General features: G+C 46.6%; 1 protein-coding gene across 3 annotated transcripts in view; it reads left to right on the forward strand.

Annotated features, from left to right (window-relative positions):
- The first annotated feature begins 211 nt into the window (after positions 1 to 211).
- The window catches only part of NPR3 (natriuretic peptide receptor 3), a 48,229-nt gene continuing 29,103 nt past the window's right edge, over positions 212 to 19,337 (forward strand). For 2 of the 3 annotated variants that reach the window (XM_056325109.1, XM_056325110.1), the window contains exons 1-3: positions 216 to 2,596; positions 7,403 to 7,525; positions 12,385 to 12,551. In XM_056325109.1, coding sequence (XP_056181084.1) covers positions 1,891 to 2,596; positions 7,403 to 7,525; positions 12,385 to 12,551 — 996 coding nt within the window. In that variant the 5' untranslated portion in view covers positions 216 to 1,890. Of the gene's footprint in view, positions 2,597 to 7,402; positions 7,526 to 12,384; positions 12,552 to 19,337 lie in introns of all 3 variants that reach the window. The other variant, XM_056325111.1, reaches the window with a different exon arrangement.

A 19,337-nucleotide genomic window follows, 5' to 3' on the forward strand; every position in this document is an offset into this window, starting at 1 on the left:
TAATCTCCGCTATGTTACATGGAGTCATTTACAACAAAAAATGCCTGACATAACTTAAAGTACAGGAACATACAAAACCAGCTTTACCAGGGTGGATGTTTATGTAATCTTCAAGAACGCTCTGAAGTTCAATTCAGTAATCAAATAAAACTACATGAGAGGCACATTTCTCAGAGACACTACCCATCTTTGAATTTCTGAGCTTCTTTATTTTACTGAGCCTTGTTAGATAAATGCTTCCCTCCAAAAAAGATTTTTTTGATGATTATTTCTGTACATCGTGTTATATGCTGTTTTCATTCCACTTCTCGGTTGTAATTGCACAAGCACTTCCAGCTTTCTTTTTTGTTAATCGAGGCATCTTAAAGGTGAGCAGATGGTCACCCCAGGAGTGCAGGTTTCTCATTCACAGACCACACGGAGAAGGCAGTAACAAAAGTAAGTTTACACATACTGCCCTGACAACGACCTCTGTGCTGAACTAAACAAACCCCTTCTGTAAAGCCGGGAGCCGTTCACTCACCTTTCGAATGCAAACCTGGCACTCTCTGAGTAACCATAAAACATCAAACCGTGCAGCCCTGCTCTGGGTTTGAGGATGCGTGCTGTTACAGGGCACAGAAAACTCCACAGAGAGCCATCTTTTAGGATTTTGCTGTCAAAAAGCACCAGGTATTCCAAAGCCTCTTTCACAAAACGTTTTGCACATTTCACATTGACTTTATTCCAAAGCAGGAGTCCATTTTAAAAGGACACTAACAAAATCTTAAGCAGAGCAGCTTTACGGCCAGTAAGTAGGGTTGAACAGGGATGTATTTAACATGCTCTGACTAGGCAGTGTTGTGAAGGTAATTGAAAGAGTTTTCTCACCCCACCCCACCCCCCCCCCAAGAAAATAATCTCAGAACAGGTCTTGTCTCCTTCACCTCTGATGCTTGGTGCGTGAAATTGTGTCTCTGAGGCATGGCAGGTGGGAAGCGGCAGAAAACTGCATCTGGGCCTTCTTGGCACAGGGGGTCTCAGAAAGACCCCTGAAGGATACAGACAGCGGTCAGGGGTCCAGTGCCAGATTCTCCACAGGGTTATGCCGTCCCTGAGCACGGTCACCTTTCCTGGCGAGGCGCTGGCAGCCGGGCTGCCCTGCTTACACACCGCCGCAGCACCTGCATCCCCCCGTGCTGATGCTGCCATCCCCCCTTCCCCATAGCCCGCAGCTCTGCAGAGCACCGACCGCTGAGCCCTCGGCGGGGGCGGGGGGGCTCTCTCAAACGCTTCCCTCACGCACTGAAGCGCAGCTTAACCGAGCTGCAGCAAGCCAAAAAAATATTTTAAAAAATGAAAGTGCAACGGGATCTCGGCCCCGATGGCAGGGTCCCGCTCGGCGGGGAGGGCGGCAGCCGAGCCGTCAGGCAGGCGAAAATCCATACATCAGCGTTACACGGGCGCTGAGCGCCCCCCGCCCCGCGGGGCCGCAGCCCCGGCCGGCGCAGAGGTGTGCGGCGGGGGGGCCGCCGGAGGGGGCGGGCGGCAGCGCCGGGGCCGGCTCCTCCCTGCGCACAAACCCGGCCGCGCCGCGCCGGGCGGGCGAGAGCCGCCGCCGCTCCCGCGCTACTTAAGCGGGGAGGGCGCAGCCCGGCAGCCCCGCGGGGGGATCCGGCGGGGGGGCGGGCGGGGGGCCGAGGCAAATCGTCGTAGTAATAACCGTCATCTATCTATACGAAACCAAGGAAAGCAGAGCCGAGATGCTCCGTCCGTGACCCGCAGGCGGGGGCAGGTTGTGAATTGGCCAAACACCTGAGAAATAAAGCACGACCGAACAATTTCGAGGCGGGCGGGGAAGGGGGGAGAAAAGTTCGCCGGAGCTCGGGCGTCTCGGGGGGGGCGGGCGCGATGCCGCCCTGGCTGCTCGGCAGCCTCTGCTGCGTGCTGGCGGCGCGGACGGCGCTGGGCGGCGGCCCCGCGGGCGCGGAGGCGGCGGCGGAGGAGAAGCTGATCCGGGTGCTGGTGCTGCTGCCGCAGGACGACGCGTACCTCTTCTCGCTGGGGCGGGTGCGGCCGGCCATCGAGTACGCGGTGCGGAGCCTGCGGGAGAGCGGCGCCGGCTTGCCGCCCGGCTACGCCTTCCAGCTCACCTACGAGGACTCGGCGTGCGGCAACCGCGCCCTCTTCAGCCTGGTAGACATGGTGGCCCTGCAGCGCCGCCGCCCCGACCTGCTGCTGGGGCCCGTCTGCGAGTACGCGGCGGCGCCGGTGGCGCGGCTGGCGGCGCACTGGGACGTCCCCATGCTGTCGGCGGGGGCGCTGGCCGCCGGCTTCGGCGCCAAGGGCGGCGAGTACTCGCACCTCACCCGCGTCGCCCCCGCCTACGCCAAGATGGGCGAGATGCTGCTGGCCCTCTTCCGCCACCACCAGTGGAGCCGGGCCACGCTGCTCTACAGCGACAGCAACCCCGAGCGCAGCTGCTACTTCGCCATGGAGGGCGTCCATGTGGTGTTCCAGGAGGAGGCCTTCCACATGGCCGTGCACAGCTTCGACGAGAACAGCCGACACCTCGACCTTGACGACGTCGTCCGTGCCCTCCAGGCGGGTGAGAGGGGTGAGTGGCGACGGGGTGCCCGGCTTGGCTCCTCAGTGGCGTTCGGTGGTGGCTGGGGGCCAGGGCCAAGGCGCTGCAGCAGTGGGAGCATGGGGGAGGGAAGGTCCTGTGGGAGGTCGGGGGTCCCAGCCAGTCCCTGCCTGTGGAGGGGCTCAGTGCAGTGCTCTGCTGGTGCCCCTGGGCCAGGCGTGCCCCGGCGGATGGGGACAGCAGCCTCGAGCAGAAGCTGTGCCCACAGAACTTTGCTAGAGTTTTGCCTCCTGCAGCGAAGTGGGAGGCTGACCCTCAGGCACCGTGCTAGGAGGGCTTTGTGGCATTGTAAGGGATCAGCTTCCCGCCGGCAGTCTGGGTTACCCAAAATCACCCGCATCTGCGGAGCAGCAAACCTGTTGCTTATTCTCTGACATTTTTGCCATGACTTTCTGTAAGTTCAAAGTCTAAGCAATGATGTTTTCTTCTCACCCTGCTGTGCCTTGCAGCGGGGACCCTTTTCCCCGCTCCTGCTGTTGGAAGCTCTGTCGAGTACCTCGTAAATGACAAATGCGTTCAGGGGAAGTGGTCATTTCAGCGGATGCATGGATGCGAAACCCATGAGTGAGTGCAGTAATATTGCCACCAACTGTTAGCAAAACACCATGGAGATAAATGGCTTGTAAAACATCTTGGAAAGTCATCCCTGGGCTGGATGGACTCACTTTGCCTCATGAAGTAGTAAAACACTCAAAAAGTGCTTTGGGATGTGCAGATTTGTAGTTAGATGTGTTCTAAAGTGAGCTCTCACCAAGCAAAGCATGGGTACATGGGCTTATCAAAAAGGCATTTTCTGTTACACGCTTTTGCCAGCCATAGGCTTGCCCAGTATGTTACTGAAAAAAAAAGAAAAAGTGTATTTCAGGAGTGAATCACAGGATCGAGTTAAAGTCCTCAGCTGTTTTCCAAAAGAGACGTAGGTGTGCAAAGTGCTTTTGTACAATTTCTGCATCCCTGGTTGTAGAACGTTAAAATAGCATCAAAATCAGACTGATAAAAGATCATGTTGTGTGTGACTGGCACAACTGGTGTGATGGTGCTGTAGGCTGCGGACAGAGCAGCCTTGCGCTGTTCATGTTGTTACACTGCAGAGAGTTGTTAATGTGCACAGGAGCGTGTGTGAGATGGCTGGGGACTAATAGCAGATGGCTCTTTAATTCTCTCTTCACAGAAGCAGGTGCTTAAAATAGAACTTTCCTAGTGAGTACCATTTGGGGGAATATACTGAATGGAGAGAAAGAAATCTGTAAGTGCTCGAGGGAACCACCGCTTGGGGAAAGATTTTTTTTTTTTTTTTTAATCAGCGTAACTTTTGTGTCTGTGGGGTGGGAGTATGTGTGTGTGGGGTGGGGGTGGTGGGGTGTGTGGTGTTCGGCTTTCCTGATGCTAAAAGCACAACAGCAAGCTTACGGCAGGAATAGATGAGTGTTTGCCCTTAGCCATAGGGAGCTGTGGCTATGCTGTGGGAACATAACTGATGGCTAAAGACCACCCTGCTCTTCAGACCATGCTAACAGTCGGGGAAGAGAGGCTTACTTTCAGCCCGGGTTTAAATGCCTTGTGGAGCCGAAACCTTTGATCTTGTATCATTCTGTAACTTGCAAATGACCGAACAAAAGCAGCCCTCTGTCTTCTTTCCTGCCCTTGTGCCCTGTGGGGTCCCTCCCTCCATCTCACCTCTTCATTAGTCCGCTGGCTCATGCCACTACTGTGAAATTCAGCAAGTGGGGCCATTCAGCTTCCACTTGTGCCTTTCTGACTTTAAAGACTGACTTGCAGGACTCACCTGGCACATTCCTTTGGGCATCAGGGGTGGTCCTGCTGCTCACGGCATCTTTCAGGTTATCAGAGTATTTTACAAATCCTATATCATGTGAAGGATGCACCATGTGCCTTAGCTAACCAGATGAAGTCTTCATTACTCCTGAGGACTCCTTGGAGGTCCCCCCAGCGGTGCTGCAGGGCTTGTGGGTGACAGGGCACTGTCCAAAAGCACTTTCTAGAAATGTGTCCTTGGTTGGTTGGTTGTTGGGGTGTTGCACCTACCATGACTCTGTCCTGGGCTGTGACCCTGCACCTTCTCTGTTTCCAGATATGGCTGGTAGTGGTGGTCTCACCCGTGTGGTTGGGCTTCCCAGAGCGCCCAAGTGGGAGTGGACTTTCAAACAGATACAGGATACCTGCTTGAAACTCTCCTGGGGCTGAGAAAGAAGCTGCCCCACCAACTGGCCTGTGGGGACCTGGGGCAGAGGTGGGCCCTGTGGGTTAGGTTACTGCTGACTGCAGGTTTGCACTGAGCTCGCAGGGGTCCAGGAGGCAGCAGCACACCCAGCCACGCACCTGCGTTTGCCAGCAGCTGCCTGTCCAGTCCCTGGAGCCACTTCAAAAGACTCAGATCTTGGAGCCACAACAAAATCATGATGAAAAATATGATGATAAAAGTTAACTGCTTGTCTTGAATGAATTCCGTCAGTAGTTCAGGCCCCCTTGTAGGCTCAGTTAACCATGCCGCAGACTTGATGCTGTAGGCTCAGGTTTACCATTATGGTCACAAACTTGCTTAAATGCATTCTACACAAGCACATAGTCCAAGGAATGCATGTAGCAAAGGGAACGTGTACTCCTTTAACTGCAGTTTAAACTCATAAGTATTTGCTGGATGAATCCATAATCCTAGTCAATAAATTCAGAATAGTAGTGTTAGAATTATTGTGGTCTGTGTGTATTGTACTGGAGGAAGAACATTTTGTATGTATTTGCACGTACACATTTGTGTGTACACCGATAGTGAGGTACAGATGCAGATTAAATACACGTTACTTACGTTTCTGGAAGATTGCGAGAGGCATGCCCATAGCTTGTTTGCTTCAAAATCTTGAAATATGTTATCTTTGCTCTCCTGCTGAGTTAAAAACCACATCCAAATAGTTAATATAACTTCACTTAGGTTCCTTTAGAAGCTTACAAAATATGATTTAATATATTTTAAAGTATGGGTTTTCCCCCCACCCTTTTTTATTCCTTTTGCACAAGGTCTTCTACTGGTGGTGTGAGAATCTCTTTGATTTGATCTACAGATTACAATTTTATGATAGATGTGAATTGTAAAGGCAAAGTCAGGGGAGAATTGGGAAGGCAGCAGGGAAACATTCAAAAGGAAATCTCTCACCTATACTGAAATTAGGAACAGTGAGACAAATTTGTTCCTGATGTGCATCTGGAAAAGATTTGATCCAAATTTTATTGCAAGAAAATTTTATTTTCTTCTTCTTTTCCTTCATGCTAATGTACTTCACCATGGTCATGAAATATGTCTTGCTCTGTTGCTCTGGAAATTATTATATTGCTCTACTGTAATCAGTAGGACAGAGCTATGCATGGTATAACTCTCCTGAAGCGTGGGGATGTACCGAACGTGACTCACTCTGGCGTCGCATCTGCAGCTTTGTGCCTGTGATGGCATCCAACCAGAAAAGCAATGGGAGAAGATTCATTGTGTGCAAAAAGATTTGGCCTGTTTGGCCTTTTCATTTCTTACAACAGCAAACATTTCTACCCAGAAGAGCTGAATGTGGTTTTGATTCAGTTTTATTGTTGGGTTGAAAATAGCTGCATATATTATTGTAGCTTTCGAGCCCTACCATGCGTAACAGCGTTCTTGGAAATGTGTGTGCAGTTGGTTTCAAATCATCGTCCCAACAGGATCTCTTATGACTCTGCTGTAGGATACAGCCCCAAAGCATGCACTGGTATGATACTTTACTGCTCCCTATGATGTCAGTAACTTCATACCCATGTTCTTCTGAACCTATATAAAAGTTTATAGCATGATGTGCTCTATGTGGGAGGTGTCTCCCCATTGCTGAAGACCTTGCCTGAATATATGCTTTCCCTTTGTAGAGGGAAGAGGCAGCAAGGGCAGTAGTCCCCCCATGCCCAGCAGGTTGGGGAAGAGACCTCTCAACCACAGCTGTCACAGTGTGGATCATGGTGCCCACACAGAGCACACCTGCAGGGTTTAGGTCCTGTTGTAGCAGCACAGCTCCTGCTTAGCTCTTGGTGCAGAAAAAATGAGGCTCTGTGGTGATTAGTCTTGTAACCACCTTTAATCTTCATGCTCAGAAAGCAGCACTTGCTCTTCCCATTTCTGAGTATTAAGCATCCCATCAAAGGTCATTGCCTAGGCTTATTGTATCACCTCTGGAGAGAAGTCATGCTCTGGAGAGATTCATACCATTGCCCCTAGACAGCTGCTGAGATGCTGCTCTCCATTAACTGCAGAGAGGCAACAAATTCTAGACCAGATACCTAAACTTTAGATAGCTGAGGTGTAGGTGAGATGACTCTACACCAAACTGTTCAATGGAATGGATATTAAAATGGTAATGTCATTGTATCACCTTGATTCTTCATCTTCACATTGTCTTATGTCCACTTAGAAGTAAAAAGGCTTATGGTTGCAATCAACTCTATGAATATATGTGGTTGAAGAAACTCGAAGGCAGAACTTACCACATGTGGGAAGGGTATCACGCACAGGCCCTATTTAATTAATTTCAGAGGAGATAAAGGAGGGGGAAGCCCGTCTGCATTCGGTACCTGTCTTCTGTCAGCTGTTTGGGCAATCAGCTTTGTTTGCCGTCTGTGTTGTGATGTTTGTTGCAACACTGGGAGGACAGCTGGGGTCACGGTCGCTGGCAGTATTCATGCTTAACAGGCTGTTCCCTGAAGTTCTTGAACTGCTTCTTACCTGTGTTTTTTATTTTCCTCCACCAGTTGTAATCATGTGTGCCAGCGGTGACACAATCAGGAACATCATGTTGGCTGCTCATCGGCAAGGAATGACCAACGGGGACTACGCTTTCTTCAATATTGAACTCTTCAACAGCTCATCATATGGTAATTTTTTTGCTGCCCGAGTATGTTGCAAAGTCTTCTGTAAGCCTAGTGACGTTTTTAGATCTGATAGCCTCAAAATATGCAGCACCAAGTCCCAGAATATGCCACCGTCTCGCCCCGTTGTTGCAGTTACCTTCCGCCTGGGCTGTGGTACGGCAGGAAATAAAACAGACCTCGTGGCTCTAGTTGCCACTGGGTGGATCACAAGGTGCCAAATACACTGTAGGCATTATGTATTTAGTTACTTGTAGGGGTAGCAGCACCAGGGAGACACTGGCTACAGCAGCCAGGCATGCATTACCCCACGCTGCCTTGTGCATGCTCAGCTCTAGGTGGCTTGCACCATCCCCAGCCTGGTGACTGCCAAATCTCAGGGTAGGGGGTCTAATTTATTTCAGCTGTTGATCAGAAACTGCATCTGCAAAAATACTCAGCAGCGTTGTGTTGAAGGGGAAGCGCTGGATGGCACACAGACAGACTGGATTTACTAGAGCAGGGTGGATAGCAGTGGCTGATCCCACCCCCAAGTAAAAAGGACCAGATATGTCAAATCAAAACATGACTTTAAAATGTAAATTAAATGCATTTGCTTTTTGAAATATACCTGCATTCAGTTACTTTTGATATTATGGCAGTGTATGGCAGGGACTAAATTTGCTCTCAGCTGCTACAGCTGTCTCAGTTAAATTCAAAGTAATACTGGAGCAATGTCTTTGCTGAATTTTAAACAATGTCACATGGCTGAAGCTGAGGAAAATTCATGCCTGGGAACCAGGTTTTGTTGAAGTGTCAAAGTGGCTTTTGAAAGGAGCAGCCTCTTTTGCAGGTGCAGAGAAAATAATTTCCTCCCTGCAGGCAGCCGTAACTTACCCACTACAAAAACAAATTCATTTCAAATTGAAAACCAAGTGGGAGTTGAGAAAGAAGGAAAACTTGGGGTTTTTTCTTTCTTTCAAGCTTCCAAAAGCTGACCAACAGGAACAACTGAATTCACAAAACGGTGATGTATTTTGTTTAATAAATCAGTTGGTTGTAAATTAAATTCTTTTGCTTAAACTTTTTGTTATCCACCTACCACCTCTGAGATGATTTGCAGGATACAGTGCTGTTTGTTGAAAACCTCTGTAATGAATGTATGTAGATGTTTAAATTCAGAGAGAGCGTTACCTACAGGAGTACAGCTATTGCTACATGCATCATCTACGTTAGCTGAAGAAGTGCCAAGTTTTTCCAGGCAATAAGGAAATCACTTAAATAACTGAAAGATAAAGTTGCAAGACAAGATCAAAGCCAATGGTTTGAATCAAGGTTTTCTTCTTGTTGAGTTGAATTTGGAGTGACTTTATCCCTTGTGGCATAGGCAAAACCATTTGACCTTGCAGCCTTAATCAGGACCCAGAGCAAAAAGCTGAAGGTCTGTCCATATCCTGAAGTTTTGACCCTTCTGTAGACCCTGGGAGCTTTGCAGCTTTGACTTTTCTAGAAACCACTGTTCAAATAACCCCTCTGGCTGCTGCTCGTGGCTCATTACTGCTGCACTACTGATGTGTTTCATCTCACAGAGCAGAAGCACATCAGAAGTCATTCATCTAACCACGGGTACAAGCCTGTGTGTGAGCTGGGGTCCCTTTGGAGTCAGCAGAGAGAAGCAGGCACCCCTGGACAGTGACTCACCTCATCCTTAGGAATCCGCGGTAGCTCAGATGATTCATCCCCGACAGCTGATGTTTTCCTTGCCTTGGCTGAAATGAGCATGGCATGGCTACCTGGGAAACGCTTAGGCTGGCTGGGACAGATGGTACCGAAGGTTCTCCATGAGCAGGGGATGCTCACGTAAGGGCAGTGGCTGCAGGAGGTGGGCTGCTGCCATTTTGGAATGGTTTTGCTTTCCTGCTAGGAGGCAGTGGCGATTGCAGTGTTGCAATCTCCTGGCTCAGTACCCTGTCCCAGGTGGGACCCTGACATCACAGCTGATGGGAGGTGGGTGTCCCCGGTCATGCAGCCCCCATAAGGCAGCACTTTGTTCAGCTGTGTAGAGGGCAGCTGTGCCGTCGTGGCGTGGGATCTCCATGCAGCCCGGTGATGGGGGCAATACTTGTTTGCCTTGTGGTCATGTGGGAGCCTCAGCACCATCCTGCCTTGCATCACAGGTAATACAGTACAGTCTTCCTGTAGATTTTCCAAGGGATTAATGAAAACTGCCTGTCTTCTGATGTAGTGTAGTTAAAATGTGGCATTTCTAAGTAATTCTTTTAGACTGCCATTTTTTTCTGTTTCTTTGTGTACGTGTTTCCTGTGAAGAGTGAAATGATTGTGCATCAGAAGTTGACTTTTGTGCAGATGGTCATCACATGGGGAAAGCAAGCATAAAAGAGAAATGTAGAGAAATTTCCCCAAAAGTTCTAGTTCCTAGTGCCTGGAGATACTAGATTTTGTACCTTTTATAAGGTACTATAAGAGTACTGTATTTATAAGGTACTCTTCAGAGTGGGTGTGACTGGCAATTTAACACTTTGCCTTTAAATTCAGATAATCATATTACAGTTTGTTGTTGCCCTCTGTTCTGAATATTTTAAATTTTTCAGAAGAGCGGGCGTATTAAATGCCAAGGGTGCAATAATTGCACATAAGTACTGTGGCAAGATGACGTCCTGCAAAATAATCCATGAAGGAATTTAAATAATATAAATTATTTTAGGAACACTGTTATGCAAGTGTACCTTCCCTGCTCCTGCTCTCAGGATTTTTAAAAATAGATGTGTATAGTGTCCAGGACAGAAACTTGTTCACTTTCTACCAGCACTACTAGTTTTCTGGGGTCTACAGTGTCACTCTTTTAAGCTATCCCCATTTGTAAATGCAAAGCTATAGCAAAGCCCTCTGTGCTGTGGTCTCTGCCATACTTCTTTAACACTGCACATCTAAAATGCAGGTACCCAGCTGGGGCTGAGGCTTTTCATCTTTGAGGCTCCAGAAAGCCTGAAAGGCTCCTTCCCCTCCTCTTGTGGGGAAGCTAGCAAGACATGTTAGCTTGCAGTTGCCAGTGCATTTCTTTCTTTTTAAAAACAGTAGCCAGGACAGGGTGTAGGAGGGCAAAACCAGATGCTGGGGTGTTAGTTGCTCCAGTTTTTCCATCAGGTCTGATGAGTAGGGTCCTGGTGTCAATAGTTTTGACTGGTTAAACTTTGTATTGGGAAAGAAATCCCTAAACCAAGGCAGATGTATTTAGAGCTTCTTCCCAAGAGAATGAAATCACTTCCAAAAAAATAACAAGAAAAGAATTAGCAAGGTTCATGTTATTTATGAAGATTACAGTCCTGGCTGGTGCTGAGCTGTGGCAAATAAGGCTTTCCAGGGGTGGAAAAGAGATGTAGAAGGGCACAGGTGGTCCTGTGCCTGCCACCCTATGCTGGGAGTGACAGGAGCTGCTCTGGAGCCAAAAGCAGCAGGAGGAAGGACCTGTCCTCCAGAGGAGTGCAGGTCCTTTGTTCCTTCCCCTGTGCTCTCTGAGGAAGCAGAGCAATTCCCCAATTAATGTTTATTGTCCAAAACAAGAAGAACAAAAAAAAAAAAAGGGAGCGGGAGGGTGGGGAAGAAGTCCCAGCAGCAGTGCTGACCTGCTGGGAGGACAGATTGCAGGGTCTGTATTCAGTTGCTTCAGGGTGGCAGAGGTGGTGTCCATGAACTGGCTCATGCAGATATGCAGTGCAGCTGGTAGTGCTGTGCAAGGAGCACCATGGGTTTGATGCCTGGGCTCCATCTCCGTTAGCGGCTCCACTCCCAGACCATTTGCTTCTCTTTGTCCAAATGACATCTTCTCAACCCAAGCAAAGTAGCTACATCTTCTCTCACCTCAGGGTCCCATGTGCCTCCAGGTCATCCTAGGGAGCTCAGCATGACATTGGTCTTTGTCTTGGCTCACTTAGGCATGATGGGGTTTTTGATGCCACTCAAAAAAATAAAATTACTGTCTTCTAATTATTTGTAAGCATTTAAGGCACACTGCTTTGGGCCACCACTGTTTCCTCTGGGCCTGTTTTATTTATCATTTACACACAACAGCACAAAAACTGGTCCAGGGCAATGTGAACCTTTCCACTGATCTTGTGAAGCTTTGGAGATCGGGGTCTCGGGACCTGCTAAGGTCAATCCCTGTAAGGTAGAAGAACTCCTCTTCTAATTAATGGTTAACCAGTCAGCTATCCTGCTTTTTAAAAATCTGATTACTGGTGGTCTGAGTTAAATGGTTCCCCTGCTGTGACACAAAACATATAAATACAGCAATAGCGCAGGATCCAATTTTATTTCTAAGTGTTTCTTTTCCGCTAAGAGCAAAACTGGTCTGGCAGCCGCTGCACACATGGTTTTCTCCTTGACTGCTGTGGGAGAGCTGTGGGAGAAGTAGCTGCACCATCTGCCTCCCATTCAGGGTGACGATCATACTGTTGACTTTACTGGTGCCTTTCTGACTGACCAAGAGTGTTGCTGGTGGAGTGATGTGTAACAAAAGCTTTGTGGTCAAATCTTCCCTCGCTTGTTCTAACTTAAATATCACTGCGTTTGAGATCTGGCACGTGTTTTTTGCTTTGAGATGTCTTCTCATGCTTAGGCTTCATCCCACCCTTTAAAAATAAGCAAGCACAGCATGGGAGTGAAGTTGTCCTTCTGTTTGCACATTTACTTACCACCAGCCATTCCTCTCTGCCCGGTTTCCTGCATGTCTTGGAGCACGTTCAGTTCTCCCTTTTACTCTGCCATCTCCCCAGGGAGCAGGAGAGGGGACTTTTGGGTAGAAAAAGGAAGGCGATCGTGAAATGCTACCTAATTTGGTGTTGGAAATACGCTTGTTTTCCACTTAGGAAATGGCTCTTGGAGAAGAGGTGACAAACATGACCTTGAAGCCAAGAAGGCATACTCATACCTCCAAACCGTCACTCTGCTGAGGACCGTGAAGCCTGAGTTTGAGAAGTTTTCCCTGGAGGTGAAAAGTTCTGTTCAGAAGCAAGGTCTGCATGAGGATGACTATGTAAGTACTTGATGGCAGGCTTCGGGTCTTTGCATTTTCAAAAACGTGCTCCTGATTAAGGCAAAAGTAGCAGTGAGACCTTACTAGGACAGAATCATCTGGGTACAGTTGTAAAATCCCGCTGTTGCCTCTATAATCTCTTTTCTTTTCTCTCTCTCTCTTTTTTTTTTTTTTTAATAATGTAAATAGCAAGAATAGACTTGGTCTACGTGCACTAGGTCTGTGCACCACCATCTTATGACCTGTCCTGTGCTTGTCCTGTCGTTCATCAGCAGGAAGGCTGGGGAAAGGCAGATTGCCAAGTCTCTCTCCGTCTCCCACTAACCATTTTTTCTACAAGGCAAAGAACTATATTCTTTTTTGTTTTCTCCCTGTAATTATTTTTGGTAGAACCAGAAAGTTACACTCTGTATTGCATCTGATGAAGCTTTTCTTCATGTGAATGAGAAAAATGGTCTTATTTCCCAACTAATCATATTTACGTTGTTGCTGTGTTTATTTTAAACTGTCTATAATATCAGTATAGTTCTTGCGAGTTGCTTTAAGCCTAGGGGACTGTCACTGTTCTCCAGAGATGGATGTGGGAAAGTATTTCTTCTTTAAATCTCTCCAAATGTAGGAGGAAGATGCCTCTCAAAATGGCTTTTGAGCTACTGCTAAGCTAGTTCATTAGGTGTTTCCATAGAAAAGTCTTCTGTGAAATCAAGAATATGTAGCACATGCCTATAGAGATTTCTGCATGCTGATCAAAGTACTTCCCAGGCAGTCAGTCTTCCCCCATGATAGCGAGTAAACTTTCCAAATACGCTTGTAAGGAAAAGAGGCTTGAAGAGGCTTTGGTCAGTCTTCAGCTGTAGGAAATGATTTATGGAATTTATGTCTGAAACTCAGGAAAGCAACCCAAACCCCTCACTTGCCAGCTGCCACTTAGGCACCTACCTCATCTCTTTGCTTTAAACTTTGTATCCCTCACAGGTGGAGGCATCATCTTTAGTTTGAAGCACAGACTGATGAACTTGAATGTTATGTTAATGAATGGCCTTTCCTGCAGTTTATTGCATAACCTCAGCTGTCTTCAGAAAACCTGTGCTTCTTAGAACTTGGATATATCTTATTTAAAACATTTTACTTAAAATGTTCAGTTTGAATCATATCACTGGCTCATATTTTTCCTGTGAAACTTTCAAAGTCTAGGCAGTCTTTTGTTGGCATTGTTTGCCTTTTGTCAGTGGGGAAACCCCAGCTGCCAAGTTCAAGGTGCTGCTCTTTGAAGAACCTGTTAAAGGAGTTGTGAGGAAGGCGTGGGGCTGTGATTTGTGCTGTTCCTCCCTTTTACTTTTATGTGCCCTTTTGCAGGTGTCACTTTGCAAGCTATGTACCTCGAAAATCTGCCATGTGCTCTTGGTTGTGGTTGGTGAGGATTGTGATTTTGAGTATTAAAGAGTAAGTCATCCACAGTTTTGTGGCCGTTCCAGTCTGGGCAGCGTGATGTTTCCCCAGATGAGAAAGAGTTAAACTGCCAAGAGTTCAGGATGCTGCCTGTGGGCAGTTTGGAGGCAGGCAGGGGTTTGCTTTGCTCTTCTTTAGGATGGGGACCCACTGCCTACCCTTTGCAAGTTCAGCACTGATAGAGGCTGTATAGGTGTAAGCCCTGTTTTGGTCAAGCAGAATTGTATCCATGAGAGAGAAAATTCCCCCATGCCAGCAGAGGGGAGATTTTGCAGGCTGATGTGCTTGTTGAGGAGACTTCTTGCGCAGCTGCATACCCACTGCCAGAAGTCCTTTCTTCCCTTTTCTCACTCCACGGTTGCTTGTGCAATCAGCCGTCCATGCTGGCATGGATGCCGGCTCTCCCAGGGCTCCCTGGCTCCCTGCTGCCACATACTTAACCTTGTTCTGCCTGGCTGTGAGGGTTGCCTTTCCCTATATCCCATCCCACCTGTCATCCAGAGCTTTTCATCTTGCTCCCAGCACTCCCTCTCCCAAAACTATCAGCCTTTGTTAGGGCCAGGCAGTGGTGTGGAGCCTCTCCTGCTGCTGCTGCCTCTTCTGAGTCTCTTCCCACTCTTCCTTCCCACCTGGCTTTCTGCACCCTTCCCAGTCTCTTCTTGTCAGAGCAGAGGGAGGGCTATGATCTATGTACACTTACCACAGGTTCCTGACATCTGAAAAATAAGACGTTGACTCATGGGAAGCTCATGTTGGAAGCCGTAGAGGTCTGGGGCTCCCTGCAGAGGAGCTACAGATCATGGCTGTGGGGAAGGGAGGTTTGGTTTCAAATGTGGTGTCCTGGTATCACATATGTGCCTAACTTACGGATCTCAGCAGAGCCTCCCCTGCCTGCTTTCTCACAGCCTCCTAACCCAATGGGAAAATAAAACTTCTTTAAGAGGGGTAACCTTGGGCTGAGCAAAGCAAAAAACATTAGCTGTGTTACTTCATTAACAGTGTGTGAATTTTAAGTATCTGGTTTGCTTTTCATCATTTATGAGGAGTTTCACATTTCCTCACTTCTTAACTGATTGTCCTGCTGCCGTGTGCAGGGGAGGAACGTTCTGGGGCAGCCTTCAGGCTTAAGGGAAAAAATCGGTTTTAAAAACTAATGGGGAAAAATAAAAAGCCAAACTGAGGGCCAGTTCCTTCCTCTCTGAAAGGTATATGGGTAGTGGACAATTAATTAACGGTGCTTCTTTTGGCAGCATGGGAAGAAAGTGGCAGTTTTGGCCTGGGTGTGCATTAAGCAAGGCTGTGTCCTCCAAGGGAAGCTTGGGAGAGAGAGGCGCTTCAGCTGAATGGGTGGCAAGCAACAGAGGTGGATTTTCCTCTGCTGGATTCTGCTCCTGAAAACAAAAACTTTGGGGAAAGATAGTTAGTGGCACAGTCCATCATCTACAGTCCTGTCCACCGGTGTTGAAATATAATCCTCGTCCTTTTCTGCAAGCTGTGTCCCAAGAGGTTGAACTCAGGGACGTTTGGATTTGAAGCATTCAGTGTTTCTGCTTCTCTGTGTGGATTTTTCCAGTGTCATGGGAAAATGGGGCCCCAGGTCTGTGGTCTAAATTATCTCACAGTGACCTTAACTCAAACAAAAGTCATTCGAGCTGCCATTTTGTCCTGGCCTCTTGCCAGCACTAATCCTAAAGGCATTATTATCTACCAAAAAAGAATATCACAAAAATGGAAAATAAGCAGATGACAGAAGGAAAGATAAAGGAGACAGAAAGGGCAAAGTCCTAAAGCAGCAGCTCTCCAACTGCCAGATGCAGAAATACGGCCCTTGGAGGAGTAATAGGTCAAAGAGTGTTGGCCATCATCTCCAGCTGTGAAATCATACAGAGAAGAGAAAAATGTGTTATGGGTACATCGTCCCTGGGTCAGAAGTTGCTCTTGTTTCTGCCTGGGTGTTATGCTATGGGGAGGGGGAAGGTGGAAAAACCTGTTGTGCTTTGTGAGTGAGCAGGAAAGTGTGGAAGAGGCAATTTCTCTGACTCTTTTCAGGAGTCTCAACTGTGAAGGAAAAAGCTTCCTTAAGCACCTTTTAACTAGACAGCATCAAAAATAAGAGTGACACGGAGGTTCTAAGAAAGCATCTCAGAAGTATTTGGGTGGGTAGTGGTTGCACAGGATGGAGCTAAAAATGGTGATGTTCCCTTTCTGCAATGTCCCATTGCAACATCCCATTGCAACAGCTCCCTGAGTCCCTTAGCAAATACTAGTTTGCTTGGTCACCAGAAAGCCGTTACTATCATGTTGATGTAACCCAAAGAACTGTGGGCTGAAGCATCGGATCTGCTCCATTCAGTCGTGTCATGTTTTTTTTTCAAGAACCATCCTATAGTTCTGTGGAAAGCCTGACCATTTTATTTCGTGCCTACTTGGAAACTGACTTCACTGATAAAGGAGTGTTTTTTCAAAAAGCCATTCAGTTTGGGGGTTTAATCTTAAGGACAGTAGAATCATTTTAATGCTGTTACAGAAATTACAGCATTTTTTTCACTTCCGTAATGTTAATCTGTTATCAAGAAACATGTTAACAGAAACATGTCACGGTCTCTATAAACCAATGGAGATCCTTGATTTAATTGCAAAATACAGGACAAGCTCTGCTTGCAGACCTGTAGCCTTGGTGAGACAGACAGCAATGAGAATTGCAGGCATTTACTTGAAAGAAGAATTTGAAACCATCTCTGAATTGGTGTGTGAATAACTCCCAACAGATATGTGAGTTAAAAATGTTTATGACTAAATAGTGTTACAGTTACAGTATATGTATAAGCCATTTTTATTAAATAATGCCGAACACTTAATGAATTGGTGGTAGGCTGCAGTTTGGAAGTTCTTAATGCATCTTCTGTTCCTGACTCAGGCCTAGGATTCAATAAATGCTTTTTTTACATCCAACCCAGTATTCTGAGCCGGGATGATTTTACAGCCTGGGATATTTGCTCTTCTGAGGTTACAGGCCACCCATGGCTTGTTTTTTCTTCTCATTTAAAAGCTGAAAATGTAACTAATTAAACAAATATTTCTTCTCTGTTAACTACATGACAGCATTGTTTGCAAGGTGGATGGGTGGGATTTATCCTATCCACAGCCCTTTTCACACTGAAAATGAGCAGCAGGAGAGGGAAACGGGAGCCCAGTTTGCCTGTAAAGTTATCTCTGTGAAAGAGTGAGCTACGCAGATTAATTAGATCAGCAAGATGCTACTACCTATTAGAAAGGGCAAGTCTGTTTTATTTAACGTTTTCAGCCCTCTGCAATGAGAAATGGTGCACGTAAGACAACTGTTTGAACTCCAACAGTTAACTACAAAAGCTACGTGGGAGGTGGCTGTGCTCATAAAGTTTATCATCTCATCCATAACATCCTTGCCAGACCCTTCCCTGTGTGTATTCCTTACGTCAGCCTTTTAATTAGGATTGTACACCAGCTAAGATAAGAGTTGGGAGAAGCGAGCAATTCAGTCAAATGTAATGTATTCAGCAATATTCATCCCACTTGTCTTTTTCAGGCACAGGCAGGCAAGATTAATGACAGGCAGGCTTTTGTGTCACTTCCGACTACCCCAGGATGGGAGAGAGTTTTGGGGAGTATTTTTTTTTAAAAAAACCAAACCTACTAGGGAATACTTTGTTCAAATGAATAGGTCTATTCAGCTGCTGGAGTGCTTTGCTAATTGTGTTCAAAAGAATAAAAGCAAACCACAAACTGCTTTCAGCAGCTGGAAAAAATGGGTTCACATGCCAGCTTATTAACAAGATGAATGGTATTAGTAAAACTTATTTAGGATTTTCAAGACCAGCCCTTCACCCCTTGGAGTTAATGAGAGTTTCTTCAATTTCTGTAAGAGCAGCATTGAACTCCGGACTGCTAAATTCGGTAAATACAACAGACACTTTTTTTTGCTGAAGGTAATGCTTTCTTAGTGATACGAAAGACTAGTGTCTTCCACATTGGGATCTTAGTCAAAACTACAGCATAATAGTGTGTTATTTGCCATTAACAGATGTTGTAAAAGACAGTAAAAGAAAGAAATTATTATTCTGTCTTCCATTGGATTTCTGTTTAGTTTTTCTAGTGTGTCTAAGCATATTTTTGAAGCTGTCTTAAACCACGCAGGAGATAGTATAAAACAGTAGGTATAGCTGAAAATAGTTAACACCTGAACTCTTTGGAAGTGTAAAAGTTTAGAGCTGATCTTCGTATATATGTTGTATATTTTCCACAGCCCCATGTTTTCGCTTGAGTTTCACAGATGTTCACATTCCACTTTACTAAACAGACACTCAGACATTTATGGGCAAGGCACTCTGCCTTTCAGCTCCTTGCTAGAAATACACATCATTTTCCACTAATAAAAGTGTGAAAAATGTGTCTTCCAGCAAAGTTCATAATCTGTTTCTGGGTTTAATGCCTCTCCATACCATGTGCATTCCTAATGATCCAAAAGCTAATTTGTCCCATTGAGGTATTGTTTTTATGTAAATTCATGGGATTTTTAATACTATTATTAAATGGTCCTCAGGTTTGGCTCTGAGGTGTTTGAATGAAGGCAAGGAAACACCATATATATCTCATTCTGCACAAAATGACACTTTAAAAATGAAAGACCTTTGCTAACTGACTTTCTAGCAGCTAACACCTTCTTCTACAAGCCTCGTTCCCTGGGTAGCTTATGAAAATAACGTTCAGTTGAAAGTTTCATTTTTAACTGGAAAACCCCCTCAGGTCAGTAAGTCATGGAGCAGGAGGTTTGGGTGAGCCTGTCCCGTGTCAGGATGCCATGGCAGCCAGCAGCAGGACCCTGGTTGAGCAGCTGGAAGCTGTTTTCTCGTGGGAGTGGTGTGCTTGCCAGATGGCTGATGGAGTGCTCCAGCGTCAGCACTGCGGGTGCTGTGGAGGGTTCACCTGTGCCAGGAGCCTTGTAATGCAGTAACATAGGTTTTATTTTTTTTATTTATTTATTTACAGTTTTATTTTATTTATGGGTGAAGAGTTCAGTGTTTGAAATGTGGCTGAGCCAAACAGCGTCATTGGAGGGTTTGATGAGGAGGGTGGCAGGGGTTTGGGGGAAGGAGACGTTTTGTTTTCTTTAGGGGCATAAAGGAAGGACAGTTTTTCAAGGCCAGAAATGCGTATTCCTTGTTTGAGAGCTCCAGGGCAGAAGAGATGTTGCCTCCACAGGGACAGATCCTGCGCTGAGCTGGTTCAGGGAAGCTCTCCTGTACTCATTTTGAGCTATCGATACATGGAAAGCAATCCTGAATGATAGCAGGGCAAGGT

Source organism: Falco biarmicus, chromosome Z, assembly GCF_023638135.1.
Source record: "Falco biarmicus isolate bFalBia1 chromosome Z, bFalBia1.pri, whole genome shotgun sequence".
In the NCBI taxonomy this organism is placed as follows: domain Eukaryota; kingdom Metazoa; phylum Chordata; class Aves; order Falconiformes; family Falconidae; genus Falco; species Falco biarmicus.